Source organism: Cygnus olor, chromosome 1 (genome assembly GCF_009769625.2).
Source record: "Cygnus olor isolate bCygOlo1 chromosome 1, bCygOlo1.pri.v2, whole genome shotgun sequence".
Lineage (NCBI taxonomy): Eukaryota > Metazoa > Chordata > Aves > Anseriformes > Anatidae > Cygnus > Cygnus olor.
In genome coordinates, this window is record NC_049169.1 from 104,747,140 (window position 1) to 104,772,980 (window position 25,841).

The window sequence follows — 25,841 nt, forward strand, 5'->3', positions numbered from 1 at the left end:
CTCCTTGTCCAATGGTGTAGGAAGGGAGGAGCTGCTTTGGCAGGTCTGGTCTGGTGTGGCATGGAAAAAACATGCTTGTTAACTTACACAGTAGGGTCAGGAAATTTTGGGATTGTTTACTGCTAAAAACGCAGGCAGATGCTACTTTTCTCTGATGCAAGAAAAGGCACCCCACCTCTAAGACGTGAGTTTTACTCGTCCCTGAAAAATGGTTTCATCCCTGAAAAGGATGCCCTGGCATCGTGCATTTTTGGTTTCCTTGCTGCCACCAAAATTCATGTAGGGGTGAGGAACCAGCGTGGGTCTCTTTCACAGCTTGTCTGTGGGCTCTGAGCTGGATTATGTGGCTGCTCTGCAGCATTTCCAATGGCCCTGAGCTGGCTGTCTAGGGCCAGCTTTGCAGGTCGGTCTGGTACAGCCTTAAAATTGCCCCCAGGGGCAGGTTGCTGGTAAAACTGGTGCTGTGGCTCCCCAGGGAGCAGCTGGAGGGAGCTGCTGGGGCTGCCGAGCAGTGCGGTGCCCAGCTCCCAGCTGGTGAGCATGACCTCTGTGGCACCTGCATTTCAGCTGTTTAATGTCTGGATAGGTGTAGGGTACTCCGGGGAAAGGAATTTTCCTCTCCCTGCAGCTCCCTTTTATCTCATGTGCAGATAACTGCGTCTTGCACGTAGCGCAGCCCTCCCAGGCAGGCCGGCCTTGTATGGCCAAGGCCCGAGGCAGCCACATCCCAGCAGTGCGGTGTGGCACAAACTGGCTCACTCCCGTGCCCTACTTGCACGATCAGGATGCCCCTGGGACCGCGGCGAGTGGGGCTGCAGCTTTTTGGGGGGTTCTTCAGCGTCGCTGCTGGCAGACAGGCAGGAGAGGGAAAATAAACAGGTTCAGGACGTGGGGAAAAATGAGCTTGTGGAAGCCAGGGGAGGGAAGCAGTGGCGAGTAAACACAGCTGAACAAGAGGAAAAAGATGTTTATGTATGCTTATTTAAGGTTTGCAGCAGGGATAAATGCAAGTCTGTCAGGAGAGTTTCTCTCCTCTCTGTGCTGTGAACCCTTTGTCTATTTATGTGCCGGTATATGTGGGCAAGAAATATGGCATTATGCAATTTTCTTTTGGCCAGAATGCATATGGTGAAGTTTGACAATTTAACTAGTGGATGAGAGCGATTTGAGCCTCAGCTGCAACAACAAGCAGAATGCACACATTCACATGTTTATGTATACACACACATGTACGTGTATGTGTGTGTGCCGTCTCATTACCCCAAGAGAGGATGCTGCTAATTAGTTCACCAGTTGGCAGAAAAAATGATTTAAGGTTGACTTAAAAACTTACACTGGATTAAAACAGAGATGACACCCTAAGAAACACCCAGAGATTTTCTATCAGTGCCATCCAAAATGATCAAAGCTGGGGAAACGAGGGACATCTGAATGCAGCTTCAACTGTGCTAGCAGATATCCTGCTGCACGCTCCCGAGCAGTACACCAAGATTCATTTTTCATTTTCCCTGATATGTTGTTGGAGAGGGAGACGTGTAGTTGAACAAAGTGATCAATAAAAGAACAAATAAGGAACAAATGCTAGGAATATTCAAGGTAGGGTTTTTATTGAGAATTGAAGGCAGCTTTATTCTGCAGAAATCTCTGAACGTAATATCTTTCAGTCTATTCCATTCATTTACAGCAATACTCACTTCACAGACCCATGTTTCAGGCAGGAAGAAGGAAAAAGTAATATTAAAAAGCCACATATACTAAGATACACACAAATATAAATTGGGAGCTAAAAAACAAACAAAAACATGCAAAGGAAACCTGAATAAACTTACTCTAAATAAAAGTACACTTTGCAGTTTTACAGTTTTAAAATTTGATGTTATGACTTGATTTTGATATATTGAACTAGGACTGTAAAAGTGATTATGAACATTCAATGTCTTTATAAAAATGGCTAAATTGTATCTGTCCAAATGATCATACTCAAGTCTTTGAGTGTGCAGAGAGATGCATGAATAATATTTTGCAGTTTTTAAATGCTGTGGCTTTGTGTTCCTTAGGACCCTCAGAATAGTGTTATGGGGACCAGAAAAATGAGAGGGATGTATTTACAAATATTTATAGGTTGATAAAATACACCCTTTTAAGGAAGACTGCTTAAATATGTTATCTACGTTCATCGTGTATGTCTATATGCATGTATGTCATGTGGTTTATCTAGCATGTAGTCCTGTTTTATTGCAGCTGTAGAAATTATCGTGACTGTGTGACTTAGATACTTTAATCCATAAAATTGTTCTTTAATAGATGATTTATATTATTTACTGAAGAGCAATACTTATGCACCAGTGCTACCATCAATAAATTAGTGTATGCTTTTTTTGTTTTGTTTTATGCTTTGAACTAAAAACAGACAAAGCCAGGGTAAGTTTGTTTGTGAAAGCTTGTTGCATACTAATGAGAAAAAAAACAATCCCGGTCATACTGAATAAATTCTGTAGCCAGTATGAAGGATTTTCAGCGATCCATATTGTCCTTGGACTTGGCTGTTGCATTGTACTTTAAATGGAATTGATTGTGTGGTTGTAATGAAAGTAACAGATTGATTTCTATACAGAGTTACACAGAGTAAATAGAAAAATGTTCTTGTCTTGACCTGCATTCATAAACTAAAAATCAGTGGCTTTTGACCTAATCCTTAATAAAAAATGTAAACGTAATCTAGCAAATCGGAAGGTTTCTTTAATTCTTAGAAAATTTACTGTTTATTGGGTTTTGCAGGCCTTGGATTTTAATTGATTTTTTCTAATAAGTATATTGTATTTTCTCTTTGAGGAACTCATACTTTTGCTATTTACATCTTTTGGGAAAATAGATTTGTTTCCTTCCATATTATTCCTTTACTTGTGCCTTAAATATATATGGCATTTTCCTTCTTTACCTAGGTAGAATATATACGATTTTCAGTACCTTCACTGATAAATATTGTTAGCGTAGCATCTGTGCTAGTGTGTGACCTATATATTTTTGGGTTGCTATTGCAATCTTCTCTAGTTTATTTCTAAAAGATGTTGGTTTTGAACTGAATGTGCAGATCAATAGCTTTATGTTGTGGTAAAAGGAGGAAAGCTATAGATGGAAGTAAGGTTCAGCATTCTTTCTATGGGAATAAACCCCAACAAATGCGTATATTATTGCAACTATTAGTTCAATAAAAGGCCATAGAGGTATTTGCAAGCAACCTCTACTACTCTGCTTTCCCGTGGGTGAGACTACGGTTCAGGCCCCAGCCAAGCAAATGATCTAGTGGGTAAAGCCTTTCCTCTGGCTGTAAACTCAGGCTCCGGTGAGGAAGATCGGTGTTACTGCACTCATGAGCTCCTCAGTGAATTTTGCGACCCTGGTTTTGGCACCCAGAATTTGATCTCTCGCTGAAGGAAAGCAGCGCATTGTGAGGACGCGCAAACACGACGACCAAAACAATAGCGACCCAAACGCACTGACGGCCACCGCTACTCCATTGTAGCTTCTGAAGGCACTCTATTCTTCCCAGCCCACTTGATATCCTGCAGGTTGTGGCAGTACAATTCACAGGAAAAGCTTAGACATTGAGCTTGCACGCTTCTTGACTCCATTTTAAACCCTTTGTTCACACCGGGGTGGCATTTTTTCACACAACATGTGGCAGCTTTGACTCCTATCCAGCTTGTCGCAAAGAATCAAAGTCTGTGGTTTCTTACATTCCCAGCGCTGCCTCCTGAGCTGCTCCCAAAATATTACAAATCTTAATTTCATTCACAGTTTTTTAAAGCTTTATAGGGTATGGACTGAGACCACTCCACCTGCGCACCGAGATTTGGTTAAAATCAAAGCTGCTTGCAGGGGACGGGGAAGAGCTCTTTTTTCCTTCTCCTGCTTTTTTTTAGAAAACCTTAACACTGGCAATTAAAAATGATGGAGTGAACTTGATATACATCCAGCCAGCCTTATTTATGTTTTACAGAAAAGAGTTGAAATCGGCAAGGCTGATGTATGTTTTACAGAAGAGAATTAAAATAACATGTAATACTTGTATTTTTAGATTTGCAAAAAATATGAATGATCATAGTTTGATTCAGCATTAAAACAGTGTTTGTTAATCTTGAGCTGTGGCAAGATCTGAGATACTCCTTTTTCCTGCTTTTCCCAAGAAAACCTTCATCTGCAATTTTACTGAAAGTTTTATGTGCCATAATGTAAATAATAGGTTCTACTTAAAGCTAATTTTAAAGAGAATGCAACCAGTCTTCCGATACCAATACACCTCAAAAATACATCTTTTGAAAGTTTATTAGAAGAAGGTATGTTGCTTAAATTAATGTCATTCAGTGTAGCAAAGACGCTGCTCAGCTCCTTAAACATGCTTAAGTATGTATTTCTTACTAAGAAACTTTACAATGGATGGCAAGTGCAGTATGACATGGTAAGAATAACATTTAGATTAAAATTGTCACAGGAATTTAAATAACTTGTATTTTACACTTTTTGATATACTTTTAAACGATCAACAAAAATTAAATGGTTGTGATTTGAAAGAAACATTCTCAGTTCTGTATATATTTATACATCTTTACATTCATTTTTACTGCTTCACTCAGCTGAAGATAATAGAATAATTTCTCCTTAGCACATATGCTAGCCTGTACATTGACATGACACCCTAATAAATATTTTGACTTGAGAGCTGTTGTTTGTTGCTATTTGTCAGGTGGTTTGAACTGTCTTTTGGCTGCTGCTCCCTTTGCGAACTAAAATATTAAAATGTATGCTTTCAATCTAGCAGTTTTCTTATTGTATTTTGATAAGTTTTCTGGCTGTTCATACTTTCTTTAAGAGCGTAGTATAGAGATGTGCTTAGTTCATGCTGCTTACTCACCAAAATCTAACTGATTAATTTTTGGGCTTATGAAATACATTGGTTTTACGCTTACTTTTAAGAATGTTAAATAGTTCGTTTATACAGCCTGTAGAAAGACAAACCTTCTGTGTTCCTTGTTGATTTAGAAAATGTAACTCAGGATTATTTCAGATGCATATTTGAATGCAATTTCCTTGCCTTCTATTTATCTAAGATTTGGTTTAAGGTATTAAATTGTCTTAGCTGGTCTAATATATAGCAACACTTGAATAACTGAAAACCTGTTCCAAATAATCTTTTTTTCATATTTCAGACCCAAATCAGAAAGGTATCAACTAACCCCAGCAATAATTTATTTTCAATTAGCAGTAGTTTTAGTAGCTCTGACTGCTAAGCAATTGTTGTGTAATTAAAAAGTAAAAATGTATGAAAACAGGTCATGGGTATTGTTTGGTTTGTATTCTGTCATTTTAAAACAAACAAGATGAAAGACTTGAAAAAGACATTTAGAATCTATCTAAAAATGGTTTTATTTGGCATACTAAGTTATACAGAATGTATAGAAACATTCTTTGAGATCAATGATTACTTTATTAACACTTGTATTAAAATAGATATATTTTTTAAGTTGCCTTTCACTTGAAAAAAGTAATTAATCTAAATTAACTTATCTATAGACAAAACCAGATACAGTTTACTCCTTTCGCCAAGTGCCTTACCAGTTTCTGCAGTTTATCTATCTACACATGTCCAGACATCCTGAATGCAGTTTTAAATCACACACACAAGCACGCATGCACAAAAGTTGCTGTATGAAAGCTGAAACAGTAAAAAAAAAAAAAAAAATCCTTTTAGAATGTAATACAGCAATTTATGTTAAGTCCTTCCCAAACCACACTTTAAGGAAGCAAACATATAAAATACACATGCAAGCTTACCTATTTACTGTTTAAATATTAAAGCAATGACTTAGCAAAGCAATGTACACATTTAGCAGAAAGTTATTTAATGGTAACACTTATCTATATCTAAACTTGATATTATGCAGCATTTTTAGAAGTATGAATTTCTCGGAAGCAATACAAGTTCAATAAGTGTATCAAAATTAGTTTACCTACTTTCACAGCGCATATTTACTGAAGAAATGGCATGATCTTATTTCATTTAAGTGCCATGAAGCAGAGAGAGAGAATAATCATTTATCAATATCCATTCCAGAAAATCCCAATTTTTATTTCTCGGTATTTCTTACTTTTCCCCATGTTTCTTCAGACCCTCTTCACGTTAACATTTCTTCTGCTTCCAGAAAAGAGTGGAAAAAAAACAACACCAACAAAACCCCCTAAACCTTCAGCAAAAGCATAATTGGTTTATATCGCTTTTCAGCTTGTGGCCTGTCCTCATATTATTAAATCAGATCATACATACTCTCCTAAAATTCAGCTTGGAGTAATCCTCTGCTACTTAAGGCTGGATGAAAAGAGTACTCATTGTGAATTATGTTTCATCTGTCACAATAACCTTCTTTATTCTTTAGTGCACCTCCCCTTTGCCTGCAGCAATTAGAGAAAATAGGTATGCCTTGAAGTATGAGATAGTGGTATCTCAAAAATATATATACTGATGTCATATACAGACAATGCCGGGTAAGCAACACCCTGAAGAATATGCCCTTTTTGATGCGATCCACATTTTATTAGAACAGAGTAGAGGCAGGCATATTTTACAATGAGTAGGTGCTGATGGCTGTCACTAGGTTATTGTTTTTTGACAGGCAGCAGTCAGAGAGTTTGCCGTTCTATTAAAAGAAGAGTAAAAACTTGCTTACCGATTGATTTCAAGAATGTGTCATTTTCCACATTAACTACATCTCGGTCTTTTCTGTTCTAAGGTGTTACAACATCTTTTTCTCCCCACCTCCCCCCACACACCCCCCAACACACACACACACACACACACACACACACACACACACACACTGCGATTCCGGGAGTCCTGTTGAACTCTTTGGCTGAAGACTTCAGCTGCATTTCCTCACTGTCTTAGCAAAATTTTCAGAATTTCTTGCTGTCGTTTGGACATCTATCTATATGATTTTAAAAATGAAATAAGTCTTAAAAAAAAAAAAAAGCTGTCTGGTGATGACTGAAAATATTTGCACAAAGGTACAGAAGAGTAAGAAGTATTTTAGAATTCCCATGCTATCAGATGTTAATTTTCCAAATTATTTGTCTATCTAGTATATCTAGGGAAGAAAGGAGATGTGATTCTTTTAGGTTTTAAGCCACCACTTCCAGGTCATTAATCTATTTAATGCCTGTCTTTTCTTACCATTATATTTTTTTATATTATTTATATTATGTATTTTTTTGTATTTTTTAATGTCCTTTATCTGCTGGATTTTTTTTTTTTTTTTTTTTTTACATATTGAATATACTTTGGAGGCTTTCCAAGTTCACTTTTTGTTTTTCCCCTCTCTGTTATTTGTATTTCATTCCTTATGGTAGCAAATCTTTAATCAGTATTTTGTTTTGGAACCCCTCACAATTCTGGGGCATTCATACCGATTCAGCCTCCCCTTGTACTTTTAGGAGGGCTGATGTTCACCTGGGAATGACTAAAATAGAAGGAACCTTTTAAAAATTACCCCCCAAATCAGTAATGGCTACATCAAGCAGATTGTAGGAAGAAAAAAAAAAAAAAAAGCTGTCATGAGGCTGGTCTAACATTAGGACATGGTTGCTTAAAGTACCTAATAAATTAGTATATTGAAAAAAAATACTCGTGAATAAAAGAGAAGAGTTTGGCAATGCACAGGTTTGGGCACAAAAGTGCTTGCTAAGCTATCTATTTCACACATGCAACGACAGAAGGTTCGATATTCATTCGATCGATGACTGAAAAGGCACAATGGCAAAATCGGACGGACTTCTTTTCAAATACAGATCTCCGATGTCCCCCTACAGTCTGCAGTCGCGCGGCTGGTGGTGTGGCACAGACAGAGCAAGGGTTACATCAAGGCTGTTCTCTGGACCGTGCAAACAGTCTAGACCAATGACCTGCAGCATCATGCCCTTTGAAGAAGAGGCAAGTTCGGTCACGACGAAGAAAAATCAAGGCGTACCCCTTTTAACAATAGGGAGCAGCTCGTGGCTGCAAAGAGGTAAGCAGGGGTAAGCAAAAAAGGCATCTGCTTCCATGGTTACAGGCCAAGCATGGGAACCTTGCTTTTGAAGAGGGACGGTTCTCAGGCTCCCTCACAGGCTATGTCATGCATTATAAGCAAAGGCAGGTTGAGCTGAAATCCGCAGAGTTATTTCAGAGTAAAATGATACGCGAGCACATGGCTGTTAGCAAAAAAAAAGAAGTCACATGACTGTTTAGAAGCAGGCTTGCACTGTTTCCAAATCGAGAGCCTTTCATTTGGGGCATTTTCTTCTTCTTCATTTTTTGTTGTTGGATTTTTATTTATTTATTTATTTATTTTTGGTCTTTTGCAGCAAACCAGGAGAGTTGGGAGAATGTTTATGCAAAACAAACATTCGCTTGATACACCAGATTCTGGCTGTTCTCCTTCTCTAAACTGAAAAAAGGTCAAGGGTCAATGTTTTTTCGTGACAGGGCCACAAATCCTTTTGTTAGCATAGCTTTAGCAAATGCCATTTAAAATAAGATTTTGTTTTTCTTTCTAAGTGCATATTATGATAAGTTTGACAGAGCATGAAAGTAATGAATTTCTATATCTTTGCAATAACTTTTTTGTTCCAATCTTTTGCCAGTTATTTTTCACATCTTTTTTTCCTTTTTGTATCTACAACGCTAATTTTTGAGATTTGCACTCCTAAGCTAGACAATAAAAAGTGCCCATGAGTCAGTACATACTAATCTTACCTTTTCAGGAAGAAAAAAATATCTGTAGGTTATAGGTAGTGAAAATGTGAATTTAGGGCAGTGGTGTAACCGTTAACCTTGGGAAATCATTATGTTTGTACTTTGTTTCTTTTTGCTTTGTTACTCCTTCAGCTGCAGCGTATTATATTTCCTCTTGAAAAATTAAAATGCACAGTGTATTTGCTCCAGCATAATTATGCTTCTTTTATTAATTGTATTTATTAAATCTCTTCTGTGAAATTTTAGCTGTTTATGGTAGTCTGGGAACTTTGACTATTATTTTTATTAGAATTTTACTATTAAAATGTTTATTTTAGGACCAGTGGCTTCTGCTATGTACCGTATGTGCTGTTTTGTTACCAGCTACAGCATTTGTGTTCTTATTACTGATGCAAGATTAATTTTATTCCACCTATTCTTGTTAAAATTGAAAGGACGGGCAAATATCTAGAGAACTGTTGAACAGACTGAACAGTTGTTGAACAGAGTTTCAGGAACTCTAATAATTATTTTCCTCATTTCCATAAGTATTTTTGTTCCTGTTTAATAACTGCAGTGTTCTGTGGTACGTGGTAGAATTTGTATTGCTATGCTATAAAAGTAATTAATATTTACGAGTGTATCAAGTGGAGTAGTTTCTCCATATTCTGAAGTTATGTTGATCTACAGGATGGTTTGGTTTAACTGGAGACTGAGCACTACATATCAGAAAGGAAAGTGTATATGTGAAGCTTTTTTTAAGGGAAAAAAAAAAAAAAAAGTGTTTGGGGCTACCCTGCACACTTATGGGCCAAAGTTATCTAAGAAAGAAACAAAAAATGTGTAGGACAATATAAACATGCCATATAAGCAATTAAATATTAATAAGAAAAGTAGGAAACCCATTATCTCAAAATGATCATGATCTGGATTCATTGGATTCATTCTGGATAATTTATATCCTGCATATTAATTTAGTTTTCAGATTGCCTTTGACATGATTGCAAATTGTTCCTTTTCTCCAGAAGGTCCATTAACTAGTCCCATTAGCTTAAGAGAAAAATCTATTTGCTGGTCTTTTGTGTAGGCTGTTACATGTAATATGACGTTTTGGTATTCCTGCTGAACTATGGATGCATGTTAATGACGACAAACACGTTCATATAATGTCTGCAGTTTAGAAATTCAAGCAAGGTACAAAAATGCTGTGCCTTACATTTTATTTAGACTGTTAGAATCTCTTAATTTTTGTCTGTTGCCTTCAACAATAAATGAAAAGATCCATCTTACATGGACAGCATAAACAGTGCTGAATTCAGTGCTGGTGCATTTGGTATCCAAATACTGCTTGAAATTCAGCACTGCAATGGCAACAATCACTTATTCTCATGCTAATAACAAGATGAGTTTTATTAAAAAAAAAAAAAAAAAAAGAAAAAAAAAAACAGAGAGGGAGAGAGAGATTTGCTCCTGGAAGGAAGATTTTTTTTTAAATAAAGGCCTCCCTCTTGTTCGTTTTAATGTAATTGATAGGAAAGTCATCTCTAGATTCACAGCAGTCTGCACAGTGTACCAAGGGGAGGATCTGATCTTAATTATGTTCATGATCATCTCTTGGAATAATTAGTCTTCTCCTGTAAGGAGCTGAGGATAGAGCATTGCAATGAAAGACATATAGGAGAAACATCTCTAGGTGCATCTCTATTAGCAGTGAAAATATGATTATGAAACCAGTATGTTTATTGTTATTGTTGTAGGGTGGATTTTACCATGTGTCGATGTGCTGCTCCAAAGCATGTACACTCGTGGCCCTCTTTCTGTTGCTGATGCTTAAGTTCTAAAAACCCATTGGGTTATACTGGGCTATTGCTTGAATGACGTGCTAGCTTTGCACCTAGCTACTTCAAGATAAAGTTCAGGCTGCCGTTCGGAGGCATTTCACTCTGTTAAAGCCAGTGATGACTGTGAGACTGATGCTTGCCTTTGAGCCATTCATTTAGAAAAAGGAGCAAGTAGCCTAAACGTAGTATTTCCCTTCCTGAATACCTGGCCTCTAAGAGTTGCAAGAAGCAACACTATCTTATAAACTCCATTGTGACATAGAGGCCAGTTCATCATTTCTAAACAAAAGGAGTGCATCACTGGTTGTGAGATAGGAAAAAGGAGGGCTTTTTTTACACTGGAGATGCCTTTTGAATGTTGTGAAGGGTTGTGATTTGCCCAAGGATTATCGTATACTTCATATATATATATATATATATTTATTCATATATCATATTCTTCATATTCAGTGTAATTTGTGGACCTGTTGTCTGCACAACTAAATCCTTTTTTTTTTTTTTCTTTTTCTCACGAGAGAGGTGGACAAAGATTTAGCACAGTATGCTATGGGCAAGGTTCACCATGTCATCAGTTTATTTTAGAGGAATTTTAGACTCAATACCACACTTGAATCAAGAGAGGTACCAGTCCTACCAGAAAGGCTTATCTACCTTTTCTTCCCTCCATTTTTCCTCCCCTAAAGAAATTGAAAAAAAATATGGAAATCTGATACCATAGCTGAACCAACGTGGAACATCTGGCCTATGAGAACTCAGGCAATTGAAAAAAAGGTTCATAACAGGCTCATTTATTTCACAAAAAGTCTTTTAATTTGAGTCACCCAGGTAAGCCTCTGAAAACAAACAAAACAACAACAACAGAACAAACAAATAAAAAAGCAAATACTCTGAAAAGTCCATGCTCTTCTTGCTGCATGGAGATAAGGGTTCAAAAGTTTGGTATCATCTTTAAGCAATTTGTACATCGTCACTTTATGATTATATGCAACCTTTCTGTAAATCTTCATTTCAAGGACAGGATTTTGTCATGCTGCACATCCTAAGAAGTTACTAGATGAAGTAAAGGCAGAAAAACACAGAGGAGAGCCTGGGTTATGGTTTGTTTGGTGACTCAATAGAAATTATAATTGCCTGAAATATGAATGGAAGGATACCTTTTTAATTCAAGGTTTCTAAGCGTGCTGCTAGATTTAATCTTCACCAAAAGTCCTTTGGTTTGCTTCTCCAGGATTATCCTCTTCCACATTTTCTTAATGACAGAGAATATTCAACCTTGACTGTGGAGTTGCTGAGAAAAAGGACTTAGAGAACCCAACTTAGCAAAGAACCATCAAAATCTAAAACTGTGTTGACTGAATTTTAGTAGTATGTGAAAGTCTTTAGGCTTTTTCCTTCAAAACCAGTGTACCTGATAGGCAACTTAAGACAGTAACAGGATACTGCATGTGGATTTGCTTTATTATAAACTTAGACTGATTAACTGCATCAACTTCAATTTAATATGCAAAACAAATTAAGTCTCTCAAGCTCTAGAATATTCTCCTTGGTCTATAATCACCATCACAAAAAGCCTCAGAAAGTCTGCTGGAGTCCTTGCGCCTTATTCAAGTCTCCTTCCAAATACTTTTGATATGAATAACAGATGCAGGATTAACTCTGAGTCAAATGACCAGAAAGACATATTTTCTCATTCACTGGCATAGTTTGATGATGTTTTGTTCTTGAAATGGAAGTTAGTCTGATTCCAGAAGCATCTGAAATATGTGTGTTCATTTCAGTACTGTCATTTTGATAAGCAGAAGTCCCTTTAATGCTTATGTTCTGTTTATAGAAATCAAAGCTTCGGCATTGTTGATATAATGTTAATCTGAAATAACCTGGTATTTCATGTAGCTTTTTAACAGACAGAAGTAGAACAGCAACAACATTTTCATTCTTGTGTAGACCCTAGCTAATTTAAGGGCAAAAACTTTGTGATATGATCCCATGGCAAAAGTATTTCCTGATAAGAGCTGGTTATGCCAAACAGTTAAAAGATGAGTCATCCTAATGCAAAAAACAAGTGTTTCTTTACATAAATAAATAAAATTGTAGTTAGCTTGATTTTACCTTTTAAATATTTTCAGAATATTTTTTCAGCATCCTAGAATGTGCTTTCCACTCACCATCCTCTTGTATGCTCCATAATGACTTGATGGAATATCAAACAGGACTTATGAGGGACAAGAGTGTATCTAAGATACTGTTGGACCTGCTTTTAAAACATTGCATTGTTTGGGAAATTACTATTTTTTTCTCATCTGATTTCTTCTGAAGAGATAGTCATGAAAAAGGGAATTCTCAGAATAAATATTATATACAGATATGCCTTTGATAGAATTATTACATCCTGTTCCAGCATTTGGGCTAGAAATTTCCCCTGTATTTGTATCTGTTGAAGAGCTCTGGAAGTTTTACATTACTGACATGAAATAATTCTAAAGAAATCTTGTAATACTAGCATGCTTGTGAGTAAAGGATCATGAAAACTAGGGCAAGCATAAAAAGTTTTCAGTTAGCAATATGTGAAAGGATACATAGCAGAATGCAAAACGAGAACAGTAATTTCAAAAATAGAAATTTTGAAAAGGTCAGCATATATGCTTAACAAATGTCACTGTCAAGGACTTGTTTGTGAGAGCTCTGGCCAAAGAAAATAGAATTTTCCTGGAGAATGGAAAATCTGATGATTTTTGGTTTATGAGGGGCATGATGACTGACAGTTTGTCATTAAAATAATAAATCCAAAATTAGATCCTAAGAAAATCTTTCATACTTCTGTGAAACACCATTTCTTTGATCCTGCTATGAGTGTGATTTTTGGGTCTGAATGAGTGTTTTGTGACAATCTTAACAGTATTCATTCACTTGTTTATTCTGACTGTCTCACAGTGTTTAAGAAGTTTAAACAAAGATCTTTTTCCCACAATATTACCTGAGTTTCCTCAAGGTGATACTGCAATCCATCTGTCTTTTGCTCATGTAACAAGATGATTAAAGAATGCTCTTGTTGGCTGGACTAATAGTCCACCTATCCTCATGCTTCTTTTATGAGAGGGCATGCAATTTAGGGAGAGCGCATGGTCCTCTCAGCTTTAAGTGGTCCGTTTTCCTCTTGGCATCTGTAGTTTTTGAGATAGTGATATTAGAGGGAACATCCCTGCCCTCACCCTTCAATATCTGTTTATGGCTCTCCTGCCCAGAAGTTTGTCTTTGAGCTTATCTGGAAGTTAATCCTTCTGGTGAAGTAGTTCAGGAAATGAAGTCATTAGATGTTTGCATTTCGAAAACTTTCCTGAGGTTTAGTGTCTGAGCACTACGTAAGATGAAAATCATTCATAATTACTTCAGCTAAAGTAAATAACTCATAGTAATTGTTTCAAATATACATTATTGTGTGTTCGCTAATCCTCCAAATACTCTGAAATTTGTATTTAGCTGGGGATTGGCAGTGGTTTGTATAAAAATTGTGCCCAGTCATCTCCTATCATGTGGAATTTTATCCAAACACTTGTGTCACATGAAGTATGGTTTAAATCTTAGTATGCAAACAAGATTGATGAGATGTGAAGAAAACCTTCATGAGTACCTGTTGGTCAAAACCAAAACTCCTGAGACATTCAGCTCAGGCTATTAGATATTGCAAAACCTGTGAGATAAACATATTTATCCATACTGGTACTTCCCTCAGAAACCAAAGAAACATTAATATAGCAGTAACACTTTCTCCATTGCATCATTCGTATTTTGAGGTTTTGAGATAAATTCTTAAGATTCAGCAGTAGTCAAATTTTAAATATTAAGCCATTGTGAGATCATATGGTATGGTAACTGCATGGATTTCTCTGTGGAGGTAGGGGAGAGTATTGATTACCTTCTGATTTCCATTTTTTTTGTTGGGAAGTGAAATTGTCATTTTTCCATTTGAGAAGATGATAGAAATATGTATTTGTACTTCTTAGTTTGATTCTAATTTTTATCTTAAACTTTTTTAAATAGTCCAGCCCACTTGCTTAGAAGGTGTAGTTAAGGAGCTTTTATAGAGATGGGTTGACAAAAAAGCATCCTACCTACTTCCCCACAGCTACATCCCTTTATTTATGAGGTGAAAATTTGAACAAAACTCAGCATCTTGTTTTTGTTTATGAATATTTCAGCAATCTTGTTTCCTAAAATACCTGTCACTCTTTTTCCTGTCTTGAGTATCAGTTGTCAAACTATAATCCTGTCAAACCATTACACAAGCAATTGGTTTTTGAGGGGAAGTTGTGCTACCTGTAGTTACTGTTGTTGTAACGTGCACCAGAAGAGTAATTTTTGGTATGCAGTTAAAAAAATACTGCCAACTCAGAATAAACCAGGGAAACCATCACAACTCAGAGACTGGGAGGAACAGAAACAGGGCGGAAGTCTGAAGTGCAGAATGCAAGGTTATATCTGTGGTTAGGATTACTTGTGCTATTTTTTCATATCTTGTGATTTTAAGAAGGAAATGAAGGAGCTGATTATATTAATAAACCACAAAATAAGCTGTTCAGCTGATCCGGTATAGATGTTTCCAACTGAGATATATGGTTAGGCATGGTCAGTGAAGAGTATTTCTAGGGCACAGCAGATTTCACCCAGTCAGAATCCCTAAAAATAGATCAGATGAATCATGCTGTAAAGTGTCTCTGATTATAAAAGGGGCCTGTGGTGACTTGCTCAGAGGTGCTGCTTAAAACTAGGGAAAATGAATGTAATCCGGAATGGCTGAGACACTGATGTGATGTGTCCGTAAACCAGATTTATCCCATTTAAAAATGTATCAAGTTAGACGTCTCAGAAAAAAAAAGAAAAAAAAAAAAGAGAGAGAGAGAAAATCATTAACACTTTCATGGGAGGCACTGCAACAACCTGGCTAGGAATTCTGCCCAGCATTCAGAGCGCCCAGGTGTAGGAAGCACACACTCATTTGGAACAAGCATAGAGGAAGGCTACTAAAATGAGTGGTGGGAAGGGGGGAGATTATTATGAGGGTACTAAAAGTCTAACTTCAATAAAATAAAGCCAAGAGGAAACAGATGATGGAGGCAGAGAAGCATTACAAGCACATAGGAAGGAGAACAATAATTTAATCTGAAGAACAGGGTTGGGACAGGAACAAATGGCAGAAGATCAGACTGAAAGTTAGAAGATTTCCAGCCATTAAGGCAGCAGTGTTCTGGAGAAATCTCCCAATAAGGTTGAGGGGCTCTTTTTCCACACAGGTATAATTGTTTTCAAGGGGGAAAATGATACATTTATGAAAAGCAGTGTGAAACTTGGTTGCCTCTGAAGGCAGGAGACTGGACCTGATATGCCACCACTTTGATCCTAGAAAGGGATGTGTATGCATGGCTGCACTTATTGAAGTGACAGTAATTATGCTGTAGATATGCCTATACTATCAATGTGAATATGTTGTGGTGCTTCTTTAAACTTGTAATTAATACTAATTGAACTTTCAGAATCTAAAAGGTTCCTTGCTTTAAAATCCTGTGCATTTGCTGAAAGTAACAACAGTTTACTAACATCCCATTTCTCGAAAAAATCCGTATTAAGGAAAAGAGGGTACTATATGCAATCTGTTGATAACAAACAGCACATAGAATTTTTTACTGCATAAACTAAAGATCTTTTGCCAGAATACTGCTTCTGCTACATGTGTTTTCCCTTAGTATTGTACTCATTGTACTAGAAATGTAATTATAGATTAATACTTTCCCTAATATATTCTACTAAACATTTTGCTTGCTGTGTACAGGTGTTAGTAGAAATGAGAAAAATCATACTGTTTTGTGCATAAAAGAAAGAGTAAATTCAAGCTAGATATATATATTTAACAATCTGTAAAGAGAAAAAAAAAATCAGGTGCTATAATGCAGTCTAAAAATATATTGGTTGCCAGTTTACTTATAAAAAAAAGCAAGAGTATATTAACTTAAAGCTTAGTTAAGTAAAAGATTTTAAAGTTATTCTTAGCATTTCTAAATTCCCGTTTTCCTGCATTCGCCCTAACCACATTTCTGTGTGCCCTCTACTTGGCATTGCAGTGCTGTGTCCAGTTTTAGCTCCCCTGGGTAAGCAATTCTAACAAATGGCAGAGGGTCAGTAAGACCTGGGCTCAGCAAGCTTGGAGAAGATAGAGCACAACAGGACCCAGCTGGGGTTTCCTCTATCTGCTGCTTTGGGTTGTAGAGAGGATAGAGGTGGAGTTTGCTGAGTTGCTTGATGAGAGCATGAAAAAGAAAGGTCACAGGCTGCAGCAAAGGGAGTTCTGATGTAATATCAGGAGAAAACAAAAATCCATCGTGATGGTGGCAAGCAGAGGGACAAGTCGTGAAGAGAGCCCACAGGTTCTCTTTCCTTGGGGGTGCTCCGAACTCAGACGGATCAGGTACTGAGCCACCGGACTGGCTCTGGAGCTGCCGCCTGAGTGGGAGGTTGGACGGGGTGACCTGAGGGCTCCTGTCCCACCCTATTCTCTTTTCTAGCTGAATCAGCTTGTGCTGGCTGCTAGGACTTCATTATTAATAAGAGGAGATATGGTAAATAAGCTGTCCACCTAGCAAAATTAATATGTACCTTTGTGTCCTGATGTATCTTCGTGTCACAAAAAGTAATTAAATTGTGACTTATTTGCATACATAGCTCAGCACATGACTGAACACGCAGCCTGCAAGATTGCCCCCAGTTCATAATGTGATAAAAGGCTGCAGGGCCTGCAAGAAAGAAGGCGGTGAGGGAGTGATGAAGTTCTCCTCGCCCGCGGCCTGCTGCCTGCCTGCATCGCCACAGCTGTGGGGCAGCGGGGCTGGGAGCCGGACCAGACGAACCGGGTGCAGGTGCAGCCAGGCAGGCTGCGCAGTGGCACTGGGTCATTGGATTGTTCCACCTGCCGGCACACGGTGGTTCCCTGGAGGCCAATAACTTGCTGAAGTTCATCAAGCCTTGGAAAAAAAAAGATAATGTTTCTCTCTTTTGTTGGTATATTTTGTAATTATGTGGTATAACTTTATGTGTTTCTTTGCGATGGGGTTAATTTTAAAATAACCAGATGAAATTCAGAGACTCAGCTGGTTTATTATGCAACTCCATTATACTTGTTTGATGTGCTGTGTTTCTTTCAGGTGCCTGCCTGCCTTTCAGTTTTGCAGCGGAAGCATTGATCGTTCTTACCACCTCACAACCTACAGGTAAGACCTGAGATTGTTATTTAAAGTTTCCATTGCCATGTCACCACTGACAAATTCAGGCATGCATGGACTGCAGGCAGCGCGGCTGCTCGCGACGCAGCAGTGGCTTTCCTGGAATGGGGGTGGGTGAGGTTCCTGCTGCATCCGAAATGGCTCCCACTGAGCGCAGTCGTGGTGCTCAGCCTCACCACATGGGGCTGCCGGCAGGATGGGCCCACCGACATGGTTGGCACCTGTGGCCCCGGTCTGGCCAGGGTGGTGCTGCAGGTTTGTCCTGGTGGGGACATAGCTCCTCGCTGGCAGCACCAGAACTGAGCCTGCAGTTTCTGAGCTGTTAAATTGGTGTGAGTTCTGTCACAGTCTTCTTCACTGGGATGAAAATTTCACCTCGAGTTTCTAAGGCTGGGATTGTCTTGGTGTGATACAAAACATTCTTCCTAACAGACGTCACTAAATACCTCAGTCTTTTCATGGAGAGTCATAGTGTTTAAAATCAAAATGCGCTATTGGGCATGTCATTTAAATACTTCCAAGTCACAAGTTTTTATATTTTGTGTCATTAGTACCTTGCATTTTGTCTTTCAAGCAGAAAAGGATTTATTTTTTATTTAATCCACTATTTCTCATTATAGCAAGAGTGATTAATTACCAAAACAAACTATCAAAAATTGTGTCTTTTACCTGATTTAAATTTATCTGGCTTCAGCTTTTGGCTATTGTTTTCTGCTGGCACATATAGATGGTAGTTGTTTTCCGTAGTCACTACATATTTGTTTAACTCAGCTAAAATAGATTTGATATTTCATACGTTTCAGTGTAACATATATTCTCCAGTAGTAATCTCTATGATTGCTACTGCAGCTGGAGCAAAAAGCAATTGTCTGTAACCCCTACTTTACTGGCCCTTTGTATGTCACAGTGTTGCCCTAAACTTTACAGACTGGGGCCTTGATGTTTTGTTTCCCCTGTCCACTTCAGCAGTGTCTCATTCAGTTTCTTTCTGATCTAAGGATGATTTTTGATTGTGTGATTATTCACAGGTTTGCTTTCTCCACTTAAAGCTATTTTGGCTAGGTTCATACTCAACATTCCTTGTTACCTTTAGTTTTCTTCTTTCTTCAGATGTTAGGAATAACTTGCTTTTATGGTGGATTCTACTCATACTTCCAGCTGATGTGGATGTGTGAGCTCAGAATAGCAAGACATAATGAAAAGCTTATGAAAAGATCTTTTGAATTATACTATATCTACTGATCGTCTTCATTTCAAATGATTTTGATTTGGGATGTAGGGCAACTAGTACACATCCATGTGAATTGGACTTACGGTTTTGTTTTACATAAAGGCGTTGGTTATGAAAAGCGAAATATTCAAGACTATTTGCTGTGTGAAGGACAAGTATGGCAGACTGCTTAATGTTGAATTAGTAGAAAGTAGTCATATCACTGTATTTTCAAAAAGCAGCAAGCCACCAGCACGTTTCTGATAAAGCAGGTGATAGTGGCCTAGCATTTCTATTAAATAAACATTGGTCTTCATTGTGATGACACTCCTAAAGCTAGGCTTGATGGCAACACTTTTTGACTTTCCCTCACTTTCTTCCTCTCTCATCCCAAAGGCTTCACAATCATGATTTCTTTTCCTCCTGCTTACGTTTCCTCCTTTTACTGTGAATTTTGTTAGGTCTTGTTTCCAGTCTTTCATTTTTGATTTTTCTAAGATCAGATCTTCTCTTTTGCTCTTCTTGTTTTCTGTTGTATTTGTATGTGCCCATAAAACCCAGATCATTTGTGTTACTTTATTTTTGTGGGCTTCTCTTTCTATCACTGTACGTATTTGTTTTGTATATCCGAAGAAAATTTTGTTCTACTTTGTCTTTCTACCTAGAAGCTATAAAAAGTATGAAGGACAAAAGAATCTACATCTGTACTTGCAGGATAGTGGAAGCCAGCTGTCCAAACAGACTGCGTTTTTGGTCATAAATTTATTGGAAGATAAGTGTGTTTTATTAATAAGAATGTGCATTTTTGATATTTCCTTTGCAGTCAGCATAGAGCTGAATATAAACCCACTTAATCATTCTGAATACTAGTACTGGTAGAACAGGAGTGAAGTCCTCTTTTTACAATATATGACATTTTCTTCTGAAAATTTTCTTTCAAAAATAAGGAGAAGCTAAAGAAATAGAGGGTAAAATGTCACACTTTGGCTGGAACTATGGATGAGTCACTCCTAAAAATGTGTATCCTACAGAGTAGTCCCCATCCACCAGATTACATTATTTTCACAGTTATTGAACTATGCTGACAAAGTATCTCCTCTTACCAGCAGAAGTGGTTGTTTGCTTCCGCCTTGAAGAAAATGTAGCCTATATGTAATATGTGCAATCTGCATTATTTTTGTGTAGATGATACCTTGAATTGTTTGTAAGTCAAGAAGTTTGTGCACTCTGTATATTTGTCAAACCAGTATGCAGAAGACATTTTCCATTTCTTTCCCTTCTTTAGAGTCTTTTAGTCATTCTAATTACTAGCATATATCGTAAAAGTTTATTACGCTATTGAATGTTACCCAGTCATTTATGATTGGGAATTATTCTTGGAAAGATACAATAGCTTCAAATAACACCTGTATTTCCCAAATTTGACAAAATTGCAGTATACTGAAAAATTAACAATATGGAATGATATGTTTTTTTAAAAAGCTTATAGAATACATTGATCAAAGTTGAGCTTAACTGTTAGAAAACTTTATATCCTCCAATTTTTCATTAAATAGAATGAATCTGAAATAACTCTATATGTTGGGGAAAAAAAAAAATTATTTCCCTCTAACTGAAAAGCCTAAATATAAAGAATGCCATTGTTTGCTGCACATGTGGCATCCAGTCTGGTTCATATTAAGTTGAAGTTACTGCCATCTGGTGGGGAAAATAGTATTATATCCGTACAATAGGAAGTAATTCCATTAGAATCTCCAGGAAAGAAAAAAACAAACCTTGAGAAGTGAATATTGTGTGAATGTGTATGTGTGTTATGTGTATATGTGTAGATTAATAATATATAATCAGGTACAAAATGTTTCCGGAGAAGATTCCTTTGTACAGCTGGAGATTTTACATTTCATGCATTTTATTTATTTATTTATTTATTTATTTATTTATTTATTTATTTATTTATGCGTAGCACTTTCTATGGTAGAGATTACCACTACTTATTGCTGCAAGAACATCTGAGCTAGCTCTGTCTTAGTGCAGCATTCTTAGATTTTACCTTTGGTGCAGCAAGTTTGCTCCTCCTTGAATCCTGACACATACTTTTGTTAACTTTTTCCTGATTCCTGAGGGAAGAGCTCCATAGGAACAGATTTGTATCTCTATCAAGTAGTGCATGAGGGCAGTCTGGGGGGCATCTTACACATATAAAATTAATTGGGTTGTTTTCTCAAGGAGCTAACACTCTTATGTTGGATGTAACAGTGCAGTGAATGATAGGCAAAATGGTAATAGAGGAGAGAGATTCAGTTGTTGAAGACAGTGTCATTTAACTATCCATAGTAATAAGCTGCTCAGTACCATATAAGAGTAATAACTTGTATCCAGAACGTGTTCTTATTTCATTGTTATAGTGTCAGAAGACCGCAGTCAAGATTAGGTTTCCTTTATAAACAAGGAGTTTTTTTGCTGGTAGAGAACAGTAGAAGGGGTCCTTTGCTCTTAATCAGAGGAATAAATTGCCATTTTCTCTACTATAGAAACATGTTTTATTAGGTTCATATCAAAAGTGTATCTTTTAACTGCCATTCTCTGATGCTGAGATTCAAAGGAAAGTTAGGGGAATCCAAGTGTCTTACATGGTTCATAGTGGCTTAGTCAAACTCTCGGCACTCCTGCGTTGGCCACAGCCCTCCGGCTGCATGCTTAGCCCCCGATGGCAGCCCAGCTTTTATCAGCAAGCAAGTGCTGATGTTGGTTGAGGTAAGGCTAGAGGAGGCACAAATGGCCTCATCATTGCTCAGGCGTGGCTGTCTCCAGCCCTCAGTGGTGCGTGGAAGTGCTCAGCAGAGGGCTTGAGGGGCCTGGAGGCCCCTGCACTCTGAGTCCGGGTAATTCTGGTCACTGGGGAGGCTTGCTTCATACCTTGTGCCAAGATGGGTGGCAGAGTACCATTAGATTCTTCTTTAAAGGGGTAAGTATATGCTCTCATCCTCTACTTATGTACAGGAGGTATATTATTCTGATGATGCCCTCTACATAGTCCTATCTATTTTTGGTCAGGAACATTTTTCTTCTGTGTAAATCGTGCTTCAAAGGGCTTTCTAACGCTGTCGTCTACAGAAATGTTTTGTTTCTTTGTCTGCTCAATGGCTTGAGCAGTGACATCCCAAAGAGGCCTTGTGCTGAATGCTTGCTTGACTGTAGGTTACATTCCTTCAGACTGTCTAGATTGAATTGCAGTGGCTCATTTGGTTGAAAAGATGTGGAACTCTGCTTCCTATATAGAGAAAATTTCCATTCCTGTCCTATACAGGGCAACTTATGTGATTCTTGGTTCGTACATTTACAAAGTGCATGATCAAGCCTGGTTGGTGTAGAAGCCAGATTCTTTTTGTTCTTAGCCATGAAAATTACGTTTTCAAAGGAGCAGGTGAAGGGGTCCTACAATTCTGTGAATCTCTTCATCCTTGAGTTTAATTAAACAAAACAAACAAAACAAACAAACAAACAAAACAAACAAAAAAACAAACTGATGATAACTGGTTTTCTGCACACCTTTTAGAAGTTACTGTGAATGAGTTAAGTGTTGTTGCAGAAAAAGATATCTCTCATCTCTCATCATTCTTTTTTTATTTTGTTTAAAATTCTTTTTTACTTGGTTGTTTTTTGCTGCATGTTGTAGTTTTTTGTTTGTATTTTGTCTTCTTCCTTTTTCTGAACTCTCTAGGAGTCGGAATCCTGCCCAGATAACATCTTTCAAAAAGAAAACCATTGACCTTGTAATCCTGTCATTCTGCTTTTAAGACTACGTTGCACATGCAGGTGTCTGATTTCTTCATAGGTTTTAGAGGAAGTATTTTTTCATGACTTTGCAATGTAATTGCCTAATTGTTTTTCAAGGAGACAGACACTTTTTTCACAGTAAGACTCTTACTGGAAAGGTTTACCCATAATAGTTAGAGCACTGGGCGGTACATGACCACATATTAAGGAAGTCCTTCAAACTCAAGCCCACAGCTGCTTACCAGAGAACCGTACAGCGCAAAGAGCTCTCTCTGACTCAGGCTAGTTTGCACAAGGCAGAAAAGTGAAACAAATTTTAGAAGGGAAGTAATCCATGATTCCCTCTTCCAGCCTCCAACTCTCAACATGAAGTGTACTTTGTACTGTATAACAGAAGTACCTAGTTTGATTAGCTCTTGATTACAAAACTGGCTTCTTTTTCTTTTCACTACTGCAGACAAAATAACCAGCATTTAGCCGTTTTTTGAAAACTTGGTGTCATTGAGATTCAAGCTTTCTGGAATTTCTTTTCTCCTCTCCCCCCGCAATATAGCTTCACATATTTATTTATAGTCCCTTGGGTTTAATAAGTAGTTTGATAGCTAGAAGGTAATTGCCATCTGCGCTGAGGATAACTGAATTATAAAAGAGAAGATTATAAAAGTGAAAGATGATATAATGCAAGACAAAGCTAGAAGGTTGTACCTTCTGAACCAAAAATGATCACCTTGTAGACAGTTTGTTATGGTGGGATAGAGATTGATGTTATATCACATGAATTAATTGAGAATGTAGAATGCATTAAAATCTCTCAAATTTCAGCTTTTTAAATCAAAATTGACTACATACATATCCTTACTCAATGAGACATTGTTGCAGAAATGACTCTTCTACTTCATTATGCAGGAAATCTGAACAGAGCGTCATAGTGATCCTTGAAAGTCTATGAGAGTATGGATGCTTCTCTCCAGGAACAATCTGCTAGATGTGATATTTGTATTTGATATTTGAATCGCCATCCTTGGGAGTTTGCAGGATTTAACAAGACCATGAGGAACATGCTCTCATTAGATCTGTTTTGAGCAGGTGATTGAATTAGATGACGTCTTTTGCAACCTCAATTATTCCATGATTCCATGTTATGAATCTACGCTTATAATGACAAAGGTGTTCTCAAACAACAGAGATTTAAGCTCAAGATCCTACTTCTTAGCTTGAAGGTGATAAGTGGATGAAGTTGCTTAAAAAAAAAAAAAAGCCTTAATTCTGAGGTAGAAAATCAATATAATGAGCTCAAGTTTATGAACACCAGAACTTTTTCTCATCTTGTCTGCTCAGTCTTTCAAAGGATGGTTTGGGGTTTTGAGAATGACTTCCTATGGATCTTTAATTGCAAGGCACAATTCTTTTACTTGTCTTTGTTTAACATAGACATAGAAGTATGTATACACATTTATTCAAATTATAAAGTAAAATAAACATTTTCAAAATATTATGCTCTATTTTTCATTTTCCCTTTAGGAAAAGAGGAAATGAACTAACCATGGCAGAAACTGCTTCTAGCTTTTAGATTACTGAGGGTACTTAGATAACCTGGTGCTAAAGACAGTAAAACAATCATACACAACTAATAGAATACTAAATACCTTTAAGGGTGCTTTATTTACTTTTTAAAGCCAAATAATTTAAATATTTTATAACTTTCAGACTACTAGTTCTGTTTCTGAAAATCCTATGTATTAGCAAGCTGAAGATCAGTAAAATGCAAACAATACATTCTGCAATTGTTGTGCCGTCATCTCTGGTTTAGAGGGAACACCCTCTCTCTGGGGTAGAGAAGTGATTTAGTCTAGGACACTAAGCAATTTGGGCTGTTCTTGAACAAATATTCTCAAGTAAAACAAACTTCTGTGAACTTCACGCTGTTCTTATTTCTATTTACTAAGAGAACTCAAAACTCAAGTTATTCAGAAGTGTTGGTTAGTTGAATTCAAGCAACGCTTAGTAACTTAACATTGTATTTTCTAAGGATGTGGTTAAACTGCATTTTGGGGAACATTGGTTTCAATAACATACCACCATGTTGAAATTCCTTTTCTTCATGTGTTATCCTTCCACTTAGAGAGGTATGCACGACTGATCCACAAGAAAGCTGGCCCATCATATCTTTTAATATAGTCTTTAGCCAAGACTATAGTCTATAACTATATGGCTATAGTCTGTAGCCAAGAATGAGCTTATTATGAGCTGTATAGTGCTTAAATTGTGTATAGCATAAATTGATTGGTTACAAAATAAGTATCTTTTGCGGTGACTACTCAAGTTAGATGGTTGAACTTCAGTTAACATTCATTATTATGTTGGCATTCAGTTTTTGGCTTAACCATGCCACAGACGCAGACATGTTTTTGTATCTCAAATCTCACTGCTTGTATTAATGTGGTTGTATCAATTACAAAACCAGCCTAAGTCCACAGAGAGATCAGCTGGTTTTCTGCTGCATGGAACTCTAACTAGTAAACCCTGTATGAACCTATCAGGCTCCATGCAGAGTTAACTTGGATGTTACTATATATAGTCTTCATTTAGAAGAACAGAGAAAAGTTATGCAGTCTGGCATGGTATTATTAGTTTGGACTCAATGTAAACTGTCCCAAATCCACAATGAGTCTATTTACTGTCACTGTCACTTCCATTTCCAAAAGATATTAGTCAGGTGTAGCTACCATGCAAACACCAAGAGGCAGCACTGGACTAGAGCTGGTAAACTCTAACAGATTTGACTTCACTGCAGTGCCTTCTCTCCACAATACCCAAACAGCACGAGATTACTCGATAGCTTGAGCACAACACGGAACCCGTGCTGGCAGTCTGTTTGAATTGCATGATGCCTGTCCCTCCAGGATCCAAATATTCAGAGCAGCACTGTACAGTGGGGGATGCTGAACTAGAGCTTTGCTGAATCACAGCCAGCTGTGTAG

The 25,841-nt window shown here is 37.4% G+C and overlaps 1 protein-coding gene across 13 annotated transcripts in view; it reads left to right on the forward strand.

Moving 5' to 3' along the window:
• LOC121079132 overlaps positions 1-25,841 on the forward strand; it is a 242,263-nt gene that overhangs the window by 82,538 nt on the left and 133,884 nt on the right. For 10 of the 13 annotated variants that reach the window (XR_005824895.1, XR_005824894.1, XR_005824915.1 and 7 more), the window contains exons 5-7: positions 7,861-8,057; positions 11,624-11,711; positions 17,796-17,861. Coding sequence is in view for 6 of the 13 variants with exons in the window: in XM_040576020.1 (XP_040431954.1) it covers positions 7,861-8,057; positions 11,624-11,711; positions 17,796-17,861 (351 nt within the window). In the remaining 7 variants the exon portion in view is untranslated. The remainder of the gene's footprint in view (positions 1-7,860; positions 8,058-11,623; positions 11,712-17,795; positions 17,862-25,841) is intronic. The other 3 variants (XM_040576076.1, XM_040576066.1, XM_040576058.1) reach the window with 1 other exon arrangement.